Source organism: Berghia stephanieae, chromosome 1 (genome assembly GCF_034508935.2).
Source record: "Berghia stephanieae isolate SIO BIC M18660-M18661 chromosome 1, UCSD_Bste_1.3, whole genome shotgun sequence".
NCBI classification, from domain to species: domain Eukaryota; kingdom Metazoa; phylum Mollusca; class Gastropoda; order Nudibranchia; family Aeolidiidae; genus Berghia; species Berghia stephanieae.
The window spans coordinates 8,929,667-8,945,545 of record NC_088360.1 but is presented as its reverse complement, the minus strand read 5'-3'; the positions used below and the strand labels follow the sequence as shown (position 1 = coordinate 8,945,545).

General features: G+C 35.1%; 1 protein-coding gene across 8 annotated transcripts in view; it reads left to right on the top strand.

Annotated features, from left to right (window-relative positions):
* LOC144967419 (purine nucleoside phosphorylase-like) overlaps positions 1-14,717 on the top strand; it is a 40,527-nt gene extending 25,810 nt beyond the window's left edge. For all 8 annotated transcript variants that reach the window (XM_078904605.1, XM_078904635.1, XM_078904646.1 and 5 more), the window contains 5 exons: positions 8,034-8,203; positions 8,490-8,593; positions 10,301-10,476; positions 11,589-11,779; positions 13,165-14,717. In XM_078904605.1, coding sequence (XP_078760731.1) covers positions 8,034-8,203; positions 8,490-8,593; positions 10,301-10,476; positions 11,589-11,779; positions 13,165-13,370 — 847 coding nt within the window. In that variant the 3' untranslated portion in view covers positions 13,371-14,717. The remainder of the gene's footprint in view (positions 1-8,033; positions 8,204-8,489; positions 8,594-10,300; positions 10,477-11,588; positions 11,780-13,164) is intronic.
* Positions 14,718-15,879: the final 1,162 nt, after the last annotated feature.

Genomic DNA, 15,879 nt, shown 5'->3' with positions numbered 1-15,879 from the left:
CTTTTTGTTGTTAACGCCACCCATTTCTTTAATCATCCTCCACATTGCTCTACGACTTAGGTCTACAAGGTTCCGTATTCCTTTTGTAAATCTTCCACTACTACCGAACATAAACCCCAGATATTTGAATTGCCCCGTCCACAGTTTCTACAAATTATGATGACATTTTACATACTCGCAAGCTCGTTATGTTATTAGGTACGATAAAAACAACTCGTTTAATAAATACAAAAAATATGAAAAAATCGTATATTATTATTATTATTATTACCCCTGAAAACTACGGATCGTTCCTATTTCAAGAGGGTAGCTCTGTTTTTAACTAAATAATCATATAACCTCTGGAATCCTGTAAAACACGTCATAACACCGACTTGAAACAATTTAAGTCACACGTAATAGTATTGTTGAAATCTGTAATTTCCTACCCCATAGATTCAAAGAACAATTTCACACGCGGAAAAGTACGAGGATTCACACAGGTAGTCGTGCAGTAACCCGGAACTTTCTTTGTGAGAAATGACACAAAATTCATTACTGGGCTCATTCATGCTCCACAAGGTCTTCCACAAGTCTGTACCCCGTTGGAACTTCTCACCGCTCACCCAGGAAAAATTTCCATCTCGAGAGACGTCTTCTAATCCAATCCAAGTGGAAACGCTGATTATTGTCCTCAGAAAATCAAACTTCTCCAGGGTGTAACTCACAAACATAGTTCCTCCCATCTTCTTGCATGCGTCTTTCGCCGTATTGTATTCCATTTTTGTGGCCGAGATGTAGAAACACACAGCAATATCGTTAACAACCTCGAATGAAAAGCCAACTGTTTGGTCACAAATATTACTCATGGAGTAATAAGATCCGTTGACTAAATCATTCAAAGAGAATGATGAACTGGACTTGACAAGTCCGTATCCTGGTACACAAGTCTTGGACACTTCATCAAATTGGACGCTTCTACTTCTTGCAGCATGCCTAGCCAGGCATTCTCTAATGCATTCCAACCGGGACGCAGAATTCCAGTTATCATTATTTCCTATTGTCTTCATTCGAATTTTCCCTGAATCATTTTTGATGAATGACCACGTTGTCATCATAACATGTCCAAAATTAGTCACTGGACACAGTAGTGATAGTGCAATCAATAGAACTGAATATCCCTTCATATTTGAGTTTGTGACAGTGTTGTATTTTATATTTATTTTGTTTTATGCCGAGGAGAAAATCCAAGAACGACAGCTCAAAATCATAAAGTCTCTTTTTCTTGGATGTAAGTAGTACAAAAGTGGCAAAAACGCAATAAATTGCTTCTTTTATTTCAGATGACTTGACCTATTAAGCCTTCCGCGTTCGATGTAATTCAAATTCATAGTTTCGGCCAATCCTCTTATTCTTGCCGTAAAGATTCTCTAATATTTTCTGTCTTGTGCCTTCTCTCTGGTGTTTGATAGTTAATCTGGTTTCTTTCTTATATAAAGGGAGAAAAAAGCGTTTTGATTAATTCGTAATGATGACAATAGGCTCTAGAAAGTGAATAGATGTATTAAACTGTTCACCCAGTATTCCATTAATTGCACATCAATGATTGTGAACTATAGCAACCCATTTCAGCGGTACAATGTCAGGACGAAATCGATGCCCGATATTCAAATTGTATTTAAAAAATCATTCGATTTATACGGAGTTGATTTATCTTTGTTATGTTGTAGAATAAATTCTAATTCTTGCATTGCTAAAATATAGAAAACAAAACAAACAAAAAACAAACAAAAGAAAAAAACCCCAAAACAAACAAAAACAAAAAAGCAACAAAAACAAAACAAACAAAACAACATAAAACAATTTTTAAAAAACAAACGAACAAACAAACAAAAGAACAAAAAACAAAAAACAAAAAAAAAACCCACAAAAACAAAACAAAACAAACAAACACACACATACACAGGTCCCATATCATAACATAACATAACATAATGTTATAGGGCAAAATAGGATAAGATCCCTTGAAAACCCTTAATATTAATAGTAATGCCATAAATCTATTGATTAAAGATTACAATAATGCTACACGTGGTAAAGATAGTATTTCAACTTAAATGTACTCATGTATATGCGGTGTTCAAACATATATCTTTAACCATGACATGCAAAGCACACACACACACACACACACACACACACACACACACATACACACGCATATAGAAGATAACCATAATAATATAATAATGCATAATATATACATACAAGATTGAAAGCCATGTCAACAGCAGTGCAAACACGTATTATTCGTCATATATAAATCTCCCATCATATAATTCCCTGTCTACTAACACCTTGAAATAATCCATAGATTTTGCATTCTTTGTTTCAATTTCAAACTGTTCCATTTCTGAACAATACGAATACCGACCAGTTTTGTCTTATGTTTGTTTTGCATCTAGAGACAAAAATCTTAAACTTGTCCCCTCGAGTAAAGGTAATATTAGAATATGAAAAAAAAATCAGAAAAGTCTACCCTATCCATACCATGTACCAATCCATAAACCTGAATTAAATCCCTACGAATTCTTCTATATTTCAAACTGGGTAAGTCAAGAAATTCTAACCTTTCCTTATAAGATAAATACTGTATTGTATAATTTTTTTTTGGTATCTCTCCTCTTTACACTTTCAATACTAATAGATTGTCTTTTATATAATGGGCTCCAGATGCAATTTCCGTATTCTAGAATTGGTCGAACGAGCGATTTATACAAATATAAAAATGTGGTTTTATCAAGACTTCTAAAGGTTCTATATACGAGGGCTCTTTCAGAAATAACCGAAAAATGCCCATTGCTCAGCAACCAGTGGAGATTTTTTAATTCTGTAAACGACATGATATTCCTTATTTCCTTACGGATATTCCCAGAAATTATGAAGTGCATCATTTTGCACAATTAATTTCTAGACGATTTTAAAGATGGCGGCCCACCTTGAAACTTGGTCAAAGGAGGAAATCAGAGCTGTCATACGTTTTTTGAACGCCAAAAGTCTGAATCCTACCGAAATTCATAAAGAACTTCAGAGTGTATATGGTGAGCATGTTATAAGCCGTACACAAGTCTATCACTGGTGCCATTCCGACTTGACAGAGAGGGAAGGGAGAGGCGTTCGATAACTGCGACGTCAGAAGACAATGTGAAGCGAGTTGATGAGCTTATTCGTCAAGACAGGAGGTTGAAACTTCATGAAATCGCAAGCAGTCTTGAAATTTCGGAAACTTCTGCCCATAGAATTGTATTTGATGAACTTGGCTACAGAAAAGTCAGCGCAAGATGGGTTCCTAAGCAATTGACAGACAATCATAAAGAACAAAGATTGGACATCTGCAGGGAACTTTTGAGAAGAAGCAAGAGCTCACGCAGGGTTCACGGGCATACTGCCAACGCCGGCGGAGACTTTCTAGGGTACGATGTGACTTTTCTTGACAGCATAGTCACCGGTGATGAGACTTGGTTGCACCATTGCACCCCAGAAACAAAGCAAGATTCGATGACATGGAAACATCAATCCTCACCTGTCGCGAAGAAATTCAAAGTCATGCGGTCAGCAAAGAAAATAATGGGAACTGTTTTCTGGGACAGTCGTGGTGTTATTCTGTTCGAAACCTTACAACCTGGAGAAATAATCAATGCTGCAAGGTACTGCCAAACTCTTGACAAGCTTAGGGAGGCCATTCTCAGAAAGCGCCCAGGGCAGTTGACCAACGGGGTCATTTTGCAACACGACAACGCTACACCCCACACTGCACGAGTGACGCAAGGTTGGCTAGAGAAATATGGATGGGAGATTTTGCCACACCCACCACACAGTCCAGACCTTGCACCATCTGATTATCACCTCTTTGGGCCACTAAAACGTGAGCTGGCAGGAAAGCGCTTTGATGTCGATGAAGAGCTTGTTGACCATGTGCGGAAATGGCTACAAAACCTTGACGGAAATTTCTTCCGAGAAGGTATCTATCCCATGGTGAGGCGTTGGCAGAAGTGTGTCGACAGACTTGGCTGTTACGTAGAGAAATGAAGGACGAGTCAGGGTATGAACACGTGCAAGAATTTTGTTGATAGCATAAAAAACGCTGATTTTACAGGCATTTTTCGGTTAATTATGAAAGAGCCCTCGTATTATTTCCATCATTCTGTTTGCACGGCTTACACAATTATCAATATGTACATCAAAATTCAAATGTGAATCAAAAGTAACTCCCACATCCTTTTCATAAGGCACAACGGAAAGTAGATTTTTTCCTATATCTGATACTTTACATTTCGAAACATTAAAATCCAAATGCCATGTTGTAGACCATTTGAAAAGTGAAAATATATCATTTTGTAGAATGTTATGATGTTCAGTTGTACTATAGATCTTTGTATCGTCTGCAAACAGTTTGCAGGCTGAATTTATGCCACATGGTAAATCATTTATATATAAAAGTGGTCCCAAAACACTTCCTTGGGGTACACCGCTAATTATATTCTTAAAATCCGACCCCACACCATTGACAATGACCCTTTGTATTCGATTATTAAGAAAGTCTTTAATCCATTTAAAGATATTCCCTTTAAAACCATATGCTTTTAGTTTAATGAATAATCTCTCATGAGGTATAGAATCAAAAGCCTTGCGGAAATCAAGATAAACAACATCAATGCATTGATCACGATCAATTAACTTGGTAAAATCACCTGTAAAAGTTGAGTAATGCATGATCTCTTTGATCTAAAACCATGCTGGTTATCGTTTAGCATCGCATGACTTTCAAAAAAGTCCATTATTCGGTCTTTCAAGATAGACTCCATAACCTTGCAGAGTATGCATCTCATACATTTATTTCGAAATTCAATTTCAGGGGTATCATTTATTCCGCCTTACATATACATATATACAGGTCTCACATCCGAACGAAAATATGGACCAAGTTTAACTTTGTTGTAATGGACAGTATTTTACATCATTTTTTTAAAAGATTTCCATTACAACAATGGGCCCATAATAAATTGGGTTATCAAACCTGCAAATTAGTGCACATCGATCCCGACGTAATACCGTTTTTAGACGGCGGGTTACAAATTTTTTCCATTATTCAATGGAGTTGTTTTTTTAAAAAACCATTTAACTGTTGTACTCTGGAAAAATCCTGTATACACAAATTTGGCCAGAAATCCCGTCCTTCAAACATCGATCGATTTAAAGGACCCTCATCTTGGCAAAAATATATATATATAATCTGGTATATCCTTGAAGACATCACGAAGTCTCAGATTTGAGATGTTCTGCCGAGATGAGGGTCATTTAAATCCATCGATATTTGAAGGATGGGTTTTCTGCCCAATTTTTTAAATACGTGTTTTTCCAAAATGGGCCCATCGATGGAACGAAAAAATATAAGGAATAATTTACTATATTGCAATAGATGTGAGTTCAGCTTTCGAAACCATATTATGTAGAACAAAGTTGTTATCAATCCTTGACCCATTCTTAGACAAAGATCACGTGAAGCTCATAAGAGGCCTGTTATCAAATACTACATTACAATTTGAATCCGGCAGAGAATTAACAACAATATCAACCTCAATTGGTTGTTCTTTGATCCCCTCAAGGAGACAGCTTGAGTCCAACGGCAGTGCCCTCTGTACTAAAGTCAAAACAAGATCTTGACAACCTCAAAACTCTGGCCCAGGACAGTCACAGTGACCAATGGAAATAATTAACCACATAGATGGAGAGAGGAGCAGCTATACTCCTCGAATTTTAAACTACTGTGCCCGAGTCACACAATTCTCAGCAAGCGCCATTCAGATTGCGAGGCTCACGAATTACTTTACTTTACTTACTTTTCCAGAATACTGCAGTTAACTGGTTAAGGAGGAGAGCGATCTGATCTTAGGCGAGTTGTTTGCCCCTCAGCTATCGATTCGCTGTCTATAATATATCATTTCTGCATTGCAAACATGAACTATTTAACGCAGTTTGGAAGATCATCTTTTGTTGTTTTTTTTTTTTTTTGTTTTTGTTTTGTTTTGTTTTTCGCTTACGCTGCTTAATCCTCTTCTGGCCTTGAGGCACATAGGGCAACCACCACTCTATTTTTTGCGGTGGCTGTATTCCAGGACAGGCCTGCTTCCTTTATTTCTTTTTCTATGGTCCTTCGCCAGGTTTCTTTGTGAATTCACTGCTTTCTCTTTCCATCTGCTGTCCAGTGCTGTCTTGGGAAGTGACCCTTTTTTTTATTCTGGCCACATGACCCAGTCAACACCATCTTCTTCTTTTTATTTGGCTTTCAATGCTAGTGCAATCAGCTTTCTTTAATAGATCCACTGTTTTTGTTGTTGAGACCAAAATACGTGGAAAATTATTTTAGACACTTGTTTTGAAAGGTCTCTAGCTTTTGTATAGTGGAGGATGTCATTTTCCAGCTTTCACTTCCATAAAGCAGTAAACTTTTAAGACATTGAGGGTTTTTTTGTTTTGTTTTGTTTTGTTTTTTTGTTTTTTTGGTATATTTTCAACTTAGTCTTTCTCATAATTTGCGTTGATTTCCAAAAGTTTTTCAGCATATCGAAAGCCTGATGTCGTATTCTGCATTCCCGTCGTTTGTTATTTTGGATACAAGGTAGGAGAACTCTGTTACCTCGTCAATTACCTGCTCATCTATCCTAATTTCACTATCATGTCTTGGATTCACCCTCGTGTACACGGTCTTTTCAGTCCAATTTTCGAGGTGTTCTTGTGTTAGTTCCTCTTCTGGTTTCTGTTTCTGTAAATGCTTGCTTTTTTTATGAAGTGGGCAGACCTGCCTACTTGAAAATTTAAAGAATTCCTAGGGGTTTTTATTTTTGAGATAAATATACTATCCACTATAATTAACTTTATCAGTGATGATAATCTTCCGCGTTTCCGCGGAATTCCGGGATTTTGGGAGTTTCTCAGAAATTTTCCGCTGAATTGGCCGTGTCAAACATTTTCCACAAAATTATCATTATGTCTTATGTCATATTTTGACACATATGCTCAGTCTCGTGAAATTTGGTGATGGTCTCTTTTTTTATGACGTCGGGTCAGACAGATGGTGCCAGATGTCACAATTGACACAGAAGACCACAGGTGTTCTTTGATTAGTTGATGGTTGAAGGGGAAGGCGTGGGCGGGGTGGGGGCAAATGGGTCGAGATTTTTTTCTCTGTAGTAGGTAACTATTACCTTTTTAGTTTCTCTCTCTCTCCCTCTCTCTCTCTCTCTCTCTCTCTCTCTCTCTCTCTCTCTCTCTCTCTCTCTCTATATATATATATATATATATATATATATATATATATATATATATATATATATATATATATCCCTTTGTCTTTCTTTCTATTTCTCTTTTCTTTCTTCTTTTTTCTTGAATATAGAATTCACAAGATCAATTCATAAATTATTCTGGAAGAGAAGTCTACCCCCCCCCTCTCTCTCTCTCTCTCTCTCTCTCTCTCTCTCTCTCTCTCTCTCTCTCTCTCTCTCTCTCTCTCTCTCTCTCTCTCTCTCTCTCTCTCTCTCGTTTGCAACCATCCATTAAATCTTCTGGTTTTACAGAGATAATATGTTAAAATAATGCACTGGTAATTGGCTTAGTTTACTCTTCTATTTTTTTACCTTTGGACTATGATTTGAATTTTGAGAGATTCTTGGGTTGTATTTATAAGCTTCTTAACCACTAGGTTTCGGGAACAAAGATATTGTCGCCTGCTTTATGATGTAAAAATCAAAACAAAACAACACTTTCTTCCCTTTTATTTTACAAATATTGTAGGCTTTTAAAATGTTATGTGGAATGGACAATTTATAAATGTTTACAAAAATTAAATTTATATCTAATGATAAGAATGGATGTACACTATTAATTGTAATATATTATATAATACCTGTTATTTTTACACGTTGCTGGTATTTGATCGATAGACCGAGATTGTTTCCTCCTTTTTGACAAATTGCTGTTATCATCACTCATAGATACACATTTGAAGACATTGAGAGAATGGCCACTGATGTTCTGAAGCACACTGATATTCGACCTGCAGTGGGTGTTGTTTGCGGCACAGGTTTGGGAGCACTAGGGGAGCATGTAGAGAACGCTGTCAGTGTTCCATATAAGGATATCCCAGGCTTCCCCGTCTGCACAGGTAGTTGACATATGCATTTTTATCAAATTTGTTTTGTTTTAAAATGATAGTAATAATACTGATGATGATGATGATGATGATGATGATGATGATGATGATGATGATGATGATAAAAATAGGAATGATGATTATAATAATGTTATTAATGATAATCATCATAATTGTTTTATATTAATTTACAAATCGAGATGTACTAAGATCAACTATAATTGATAATGATTTCACAAGTTTCCAATCAAGTTTATGGATGAACCTCTTTTTTTTCTTTCAAATATTACATTTGTAGTCAAAGGTCACGTTGGAAAGTTTGTATTTGGCACCATGGGAGGTACACCGGTGGTCATGATGATTGGAAGATTTCATTATTATGAAGGATACCCTTTGTGGAAAGTAAGAAAGACATTTTAAATGAAAATTCTGTTCTTACTCACTAGTAGCCAATAATCAGGTTGGCGTCTAAGGTACTCATTGTATTGACATTAAATTAAAGGTAAAAATATATAAATCATTGACCAAATTGATCAACCAGTTTTAAAACGTATGATTCTTTCATTTACTTGTATTTATTAAACGAGTTATTTTATCGTGCCCAATAACACTCCGAGCTTGTATGTGTTATTGAACGATAAAAATCTAACTCATTTAATAAATACAAAGAAATATAAGTATACGTTTATTCCACCCATCTATGTCTGGTAGTATCTACTTCCATTCACCATATAATTTAAATTTTTCTCAATCTGCTTGAATAACAATTGACTCCAAAAATAAAAACGTTGGATTTGTATTCATGCGCACCAAAATATTATTTTTAATTGCCAATCAGCTGTCTTTTACTCCTTATTTCACAACAATAAAATATGCGAAAATATTCTGCAATCGTTGAATAAAATTTTATTAAACGCGTTCAAAGCATTATTAAACGATTAATATTTGCTAAGAAATGATAGGGTTTTCAAATGGGGGGGGGGGGGTAGATAGGATAATTGAGTATATTTAATAAATGGATAAATAAATGGTATTAAAAAGGACGGCCTGACTTTATATATAAAGGGAATTTTATATATGGAAACTAAGTTGTCTTCAGGAATTACAGAATACCCTGTAAAATTGACACAAAGGACGTGAATTAAATTTCATGTCCGACAAACCAATTTTTGAAATGGGCAATAAACTCTCAAACCCACCCAAAATATGCTTCATTACAACAATATTGATTCTAAACACGCCCCTTATTATCGGACCTGCAATAAGTATGGCGTTTTTCAAGTTTTAAAAAATGGATTAATTACCTTTTGTTTACTATTTCAAAGCAAAATACGAGAATAGACATGATAATAAGATGTGTATTCTGACAGAGCAATAGTTAGTATTAGAGAGGCGGCACTAATGACTAATGACCTCTAAAATTACAGGAAATTAATAACACGACAAATTCTACAATGTTATTGGATTTATAGGGTTCCACAGTCGTGACGTCACTCCCCTCGTAACGACGCATAGTAAATGGTTCATAATTATCGGGAACAATTGCGAATGCGAATATCTCCATCACCGCCTTTATTAAATAATTATGGGACGACCATCAAAGTGTAGGTATTCAGAGGAGAAAATTATTACAAATCTGGTCATCTTTTGAATTTTACATAATATTCTGATTACATAATGTTTGGAAGCTCAAGTCAGCATGACAATAAAGAATACAACTCCCTTTTGTTTAGAACCACCCGATTGGATGTGAGGCGAACGTGACGTCAGAGTATTGAACCCTATTGTCAGTTTATAAATATTATCTGAGGTCGGAAAACACTTTTCTGGTAGATGGTTTCGGTTGTAGAATATTAAAAGGGTTGAAGGATCGGTTTGCCCATTTTCCATGCCAGATAGATGAGAACGGTCCTTTTGGTTCGATGGGATATTTCATTGTCATTGTCTTTTTAATGCGAATGATAGTATTTTAGTTTTGCAAATATCTTATGCTTTACAAAATGATGATTATCCATTATAATCATCTTCAATTAAATTGACAACGTGATAAATAAATAGGTAATGAAAAACTGTTTTGTAAAGATATGACTTTCTATTTAATTCTCCTAGTGCGCCATGCCCATTCGAGTAATGAAGGCTATGGGAGTTAAAACATTGCTGGTGACGAATGCTGCCGGTGGTGCCAACCCAGATTACAAAGTAGGAGATATTATGATCATCAAAGATCATATTGACCTGCCTGGGATGGTTGGAACCAATGTGTTAAGAGGCAAACATGACGACAGGTATATTCGACGTTTTGCATTGTTTTAAAATTCTTAATTACCATTTTATTAACACAAATATAAATAAATAATAAAATTTTACACAATTAAGAATTTAAACTTTGAATATATAAATAATAATGACAGTTTATTTTTAAAAAATAACAACTGTATTATATTTTTTGGCCTTAATTGGTTTTTTGATAGACAAAATGCGACACAAATTTTATAGTTCCCAAGTCTTTTTGATGTACCCCAGAGGCCTCAAATTACTTCCAATTTCTATTTTAATAATTGAATAGACAATGGCCGTAAGAAGTGTCTATATGAGAGACGTTTGAAAGGTAACCGCAATTTTGTAATTTACAGCTCGCGATGTTTGTAACACTTTAAACTCACGTTTACTAGACAGCCACTCTTTAGCTACTTTTCAAGGAAAGTCTCCGTTACAGATCAATGCCTTTTTGCCAACACGACAACAGTGAATTAATACCCAACCGGAAAAAATTGTTCGTCAAGCTTTGAAAACCACCATTGAACTTCCTCAAGAAGACCTTAAGTAGAGCTTTAAGAATCCATATTGGTGAAAGACAGACGGTGCTAGATCTACACTTAGGTATTCCAATATTACAGATAATTTTTTGCTTGAAAGTTCCCGTCAGGCCTCTTTGAAGTGTGGTGTATATATCGGCCACGCCGTCTTGTTGACACCACTCCTGACGGTTTCGGAGAAACTTCCACTCTTTGAAGCTTAGTCTTCTTCTGCTGATATTTTTGGTTTATTTCGTCATCGATTTCATGAGATTTTCCTCATTTTGTATACAGAAAGCGAACAGCGGCTCTGACCTCCAGCTTTGACCGTCCTGTGATTGGAGTCGTCATCTTATAAACAAAAGTATTTAATATTGCGTTCATTATTTGCTCTGAAATTTTACAACAACGATCAAAATAATTGATTAAATTTCACATGTTTCCGTGTTTATAGATTTTTGGGGGTTCAAAAGTTATGCGCATTTTCCGGTTTCTTTTCGGACGTCCATCATCATCATTTTGAAAGCAGATAGGGTTTTCCATTGTTATTTCAAATGAAAAATTGTCTGTTGATATGTTTTTTTAAAAATTCCTCTTACCAGGTTCGGTCCACGATTTATGGCAACCAACACAATATATGATGTAGAATTAAGGCAGAGGTTCAGGGCAATAGCTTCTGACATGGGTCTCACCAATGATATAAAAGAAGGTGTATATATCTATACAACCGGTCCTACTTTTATATCAACCATGGAAGTAAAGCTTATCAAAATGTATGGGGCTGACGCTGTCGGTAAGAGTGGGGATTGTACCTCTTTTGTTTTGTTTCCATTCCCGCAATCCTAATCTATGTAAATGTTCAATTTGTACAAAACTTAAGTAGAAATCCGCTCATTAACTTTCTAAATATAATGTATTGTAGTTATAACTTGATGTTGTCCTTTTCTTGTACTACAGATGTGATATTTTAGGATCCATAAATTCAGGCAGCCGCATATTTACTTTTCATCTTCCTCCTGCTCCTCATCCTCCTCCCCCTCCTCCTCCTCCTCCTCCTCCTCCTCCTCATCGTTATCATCATCATCATCATCATCATCATCATCATCATCATCATCATCATCATCATCATTATTATCATTACTTTTATTATTATTATCATCATCATCATCATCATCATCATCATCATCATCATCATCCATTATTATTATTATTATTATTATTATTATTATTATTATTATTATTATTATTATTATTATTATTATTCTCCCATAGTGGGCAAGGGTGTGGAAAGGGGGGGGGGGGTACATACTGTGTCTTCTATCCCCTTACTTCTGTTTTCCAACATGCTTTCTGTCTTTGTCTTGGAATGAGATTACTTGGTTTTATCCTGGCCCTGGCCGGAGTCCTAGCTGGGAGGAAAAAAGTCAAATGCATAGTTATTGTTTTGGGAGATGATTTTTTTCCTTGTAAATCATCTCTCTGTCATGTATTATTATAATTTGTTATTTTGAATGTATAATGTTAGCATTTGAGTGTTTTCCTCTTTGTTGGATTTTGTGCTTGTGTTCGGATGAGACTTATAGGTGATCCCAAACTAAGTACATTGGTGGTATGATCTTGGAATCTACATCTGATCCCGATTTGTTCCCAGTTCCCCTTTGTCTTACTTTTTATTGGGTGCTTTAATTGTAATTCTAGAACTTTTTACGATCCTATTTTCTTCCTTTTTACTGGCGCTGATATAAACTAAACATGTTGCAAGCGCCGTAAAACCCTTAAAACCAATTATTATTATTATTATCATTATTATTATTATTATTATTATTATTATTATTATTATTATTATTATTATTATTATTATTATTATTATTATTATTATTATTATTATCATCATCATTATTATTATTATCATTATTATTATTATTATTATTTTATTATTATTATTATTATTATTATTATTATTATTATTATTATTATTATTATTATTATTATTATTATTATTTTATCATTATTATTTTATTATTATTATTATTATTATTATTATTATTATTATTATTATTATTATTATTATTATTATTATTATTATTATTATCATTATTATCATTATTATCATTATTATTATTATTATTATTATTATTATTATTATTATTATTATTATTATTATTATTATTATTTCAGGAATGAGCACGGTACCTGAGACAATCGTAGGCAAGCAAAGTGGCATGAGGGTATTTGCCTTTTCATTGATAACTGACGTGGAATCTGTCGATGATGCAGAGAAAATAGAACTGACTCATGAGGAAGTTTTGGAGGCTGCAAACCAGAGAGCTGTGATTCTGAGAGAATTAATGCAAAAATTTGTGACATCCTTATCATCGTTCTGAAACAATGCAATATGTAGGTTATTGCGTAGTGAGTCGTTGTCGAGGAAATAACCGCAATAAAATGCGTGAATGCAAAAACTATAGAAGATAGATAAATGAATATTTGGGTGGATAAAGATAACAATTTTGGATTTATGCATGTGACTTTTCATTATAGAACTTTTTTTGTCATGACAAAGTACATCTTTAAAGATGTTCGACGTGTCCACGTTTGACTTGCGTACATTTTTGCGATCGTCTTTGAATACCAGCCACATCAGCTTTGCAGACAAAGTGATGAATGTGTTTAATGAATGGCACGAACCGCACTGATCTTCTCATTATCGCACAGTCCCCAAACCTTTCACTTGTCAGTTGGTCTTTTAGGTATCTCCATAATTTTTTTTAACCAGATTATTTAAAATAGGACCGAGGTGGTGGCCATGTGTGTGGAGTCCCTCTGCTGACGAACCAAGTGCCAATACAACAACTTAATGGCTCTCTTTGACGAATGGGGTGCTCCTCTGTTTGGCATGAATCATTGATTAAGTCCATCATTGTCACCACAACACCTCAATGCTCACCAGAAATGTTTGAAAACCACTATGTAATACTCAGAATTCACGGTCTGTTTTCCCCGTTCAGAGTTCATGGTCTGTTTTCTCCATTCTCATCCGTAAACTTTTATTGGCCAATCAAACCCACGAGTTCATGGCAACCCAAGTGGTAGCTTTCTCAAATATGAAGACAATGACAATTTTTAGCATTTCTGGATAACAAAATTATTTTCAAAATTACATAGAAATGGTCTTCACAACTGAACCATTATTATCTAGAAACCCTGGGTCGTCTGTGATCATTTGCAAAAGTGATCGACACATGGGTAGCTTGAATAATATGCTTGGGGTAGAGATTCCTCGATTGGCAGAGACAGTGTAAGTTGTAAGGTTAGTATATTATTTTTATTATCGTTCGTCTAATTTGAAGTCCGTGGCTGAGACGATGAGTTGATTTTTTTATTAGCTCCATCAGACGGTCAAACAGCTCTTCAGTATTCTTCAGTCCCAAAAATACAATTGGAGACTGTACCTTCTCATTTCTAGAAACTTGTCATCCAGTCAATAATACAGTAGTTTTAGTTAGTGGTAGTTGAAATCTTTATTTTTCATGCCATACAATTGACTAAATATTGAGCCTTTTTAATTTTTAATAGATTTTGTTTTGATTTAGCTTTGCACATAAAAACATTCTAGGAATCGCCCCATGCGCCATCGTTGGTTCGTTTTACGTTTTATGTAATCCGCACATTTAGAATTTTAGATTTAAAACCAGTAATAAATCATAAACAATTTTTTTTTCTTCCGAAAACTGAGTTGTTTTTTTTTCTATTGTTTTTCGGTTTTGTGTGTATGTGTGTGTGTGTGTGTGTTTTTTTTTGTTTTGTTTTTTTTTAATTTGTGGGGGGGGGGGGGGGGGGGGTTAGGATTTGTTCTGGTCGTTTCAGCTTTTGGGTTTTTTTTTAAAGTCTCGGCGCTGCTCACTTGACTGACTGACAAAGGGAAGAGAGTTCCAAACCAACGCCCAGCATTCTGAAACGACCTGTCGCCGGTATACTTTTTGTTTATTTGTTTTTGGGTTTTGTTTTTTATTTTGTTTTTGTTGTTTTGTTTTGTAGTTTTTTTTTTGTTCTGTTTTTTTTTTTTTTGTTTCATTTTTTTTTTTTCTTTATTAGGTGCAATTGATGGTTTTCTCTGGGAACCTCAACTGCCTTATTGGGTCATATGGGCTTGAATGTGACTTGGAAATCGCGATATTAGAATTAAAACATAAAAGAGCAATTTTGTGCTCTTTTCAAGCATGGTTTTAACGCTTGTCAAGGATGGCTCTACTTTTGGCCAAGTTGTCTTTGGCGTCGTCTGATTCCTTTGGTTCCAATGTGTGTGTGTGTGTGTGTGTGTGTGTGTGTTTGTTTGTTTGTTTTTTGCGCGTGCGCGAACGTGTGTATGCGTATGTGTAACAGTCGTTAAGTAAGTTGGTTGATTAACAGATATCACGAGGTTGCACTTGCTATATGGGGAATGCATTGACAATGATTGCATATGATATGCAATCATTGTCCATTCATTCTCCACATCGCAAATGAAACCTTGTTTATATCTATTATCTAACCAACTTACTTAACGGCTGTTACCGAGCATTCTGATGGACCGTGTTCCATCTTTTGCAAAGAAATGTCAACGTTAAAAGTAATGGACACGTTTTAAAGGAAAGTAAATACAGTTGGACCACTAATTCGGGAACCTCTCCAATCGGGAAACCCGGTGAATTGGGTAATGCGTTTGTTACCAATTCTGTCTTTTTTCTGGGTCCAACACAGTAGATACTATAAGGACAACATAGATAGACGTGAACATATTATTTCTCAGGGCTTGATGGATTCTTGAACACCAGATCACATCATGCACCAATTCATGTGCACAAGCCACAACGCTTAGACGATTGTCATTGTAACTTTTATTTTGTTACAAAT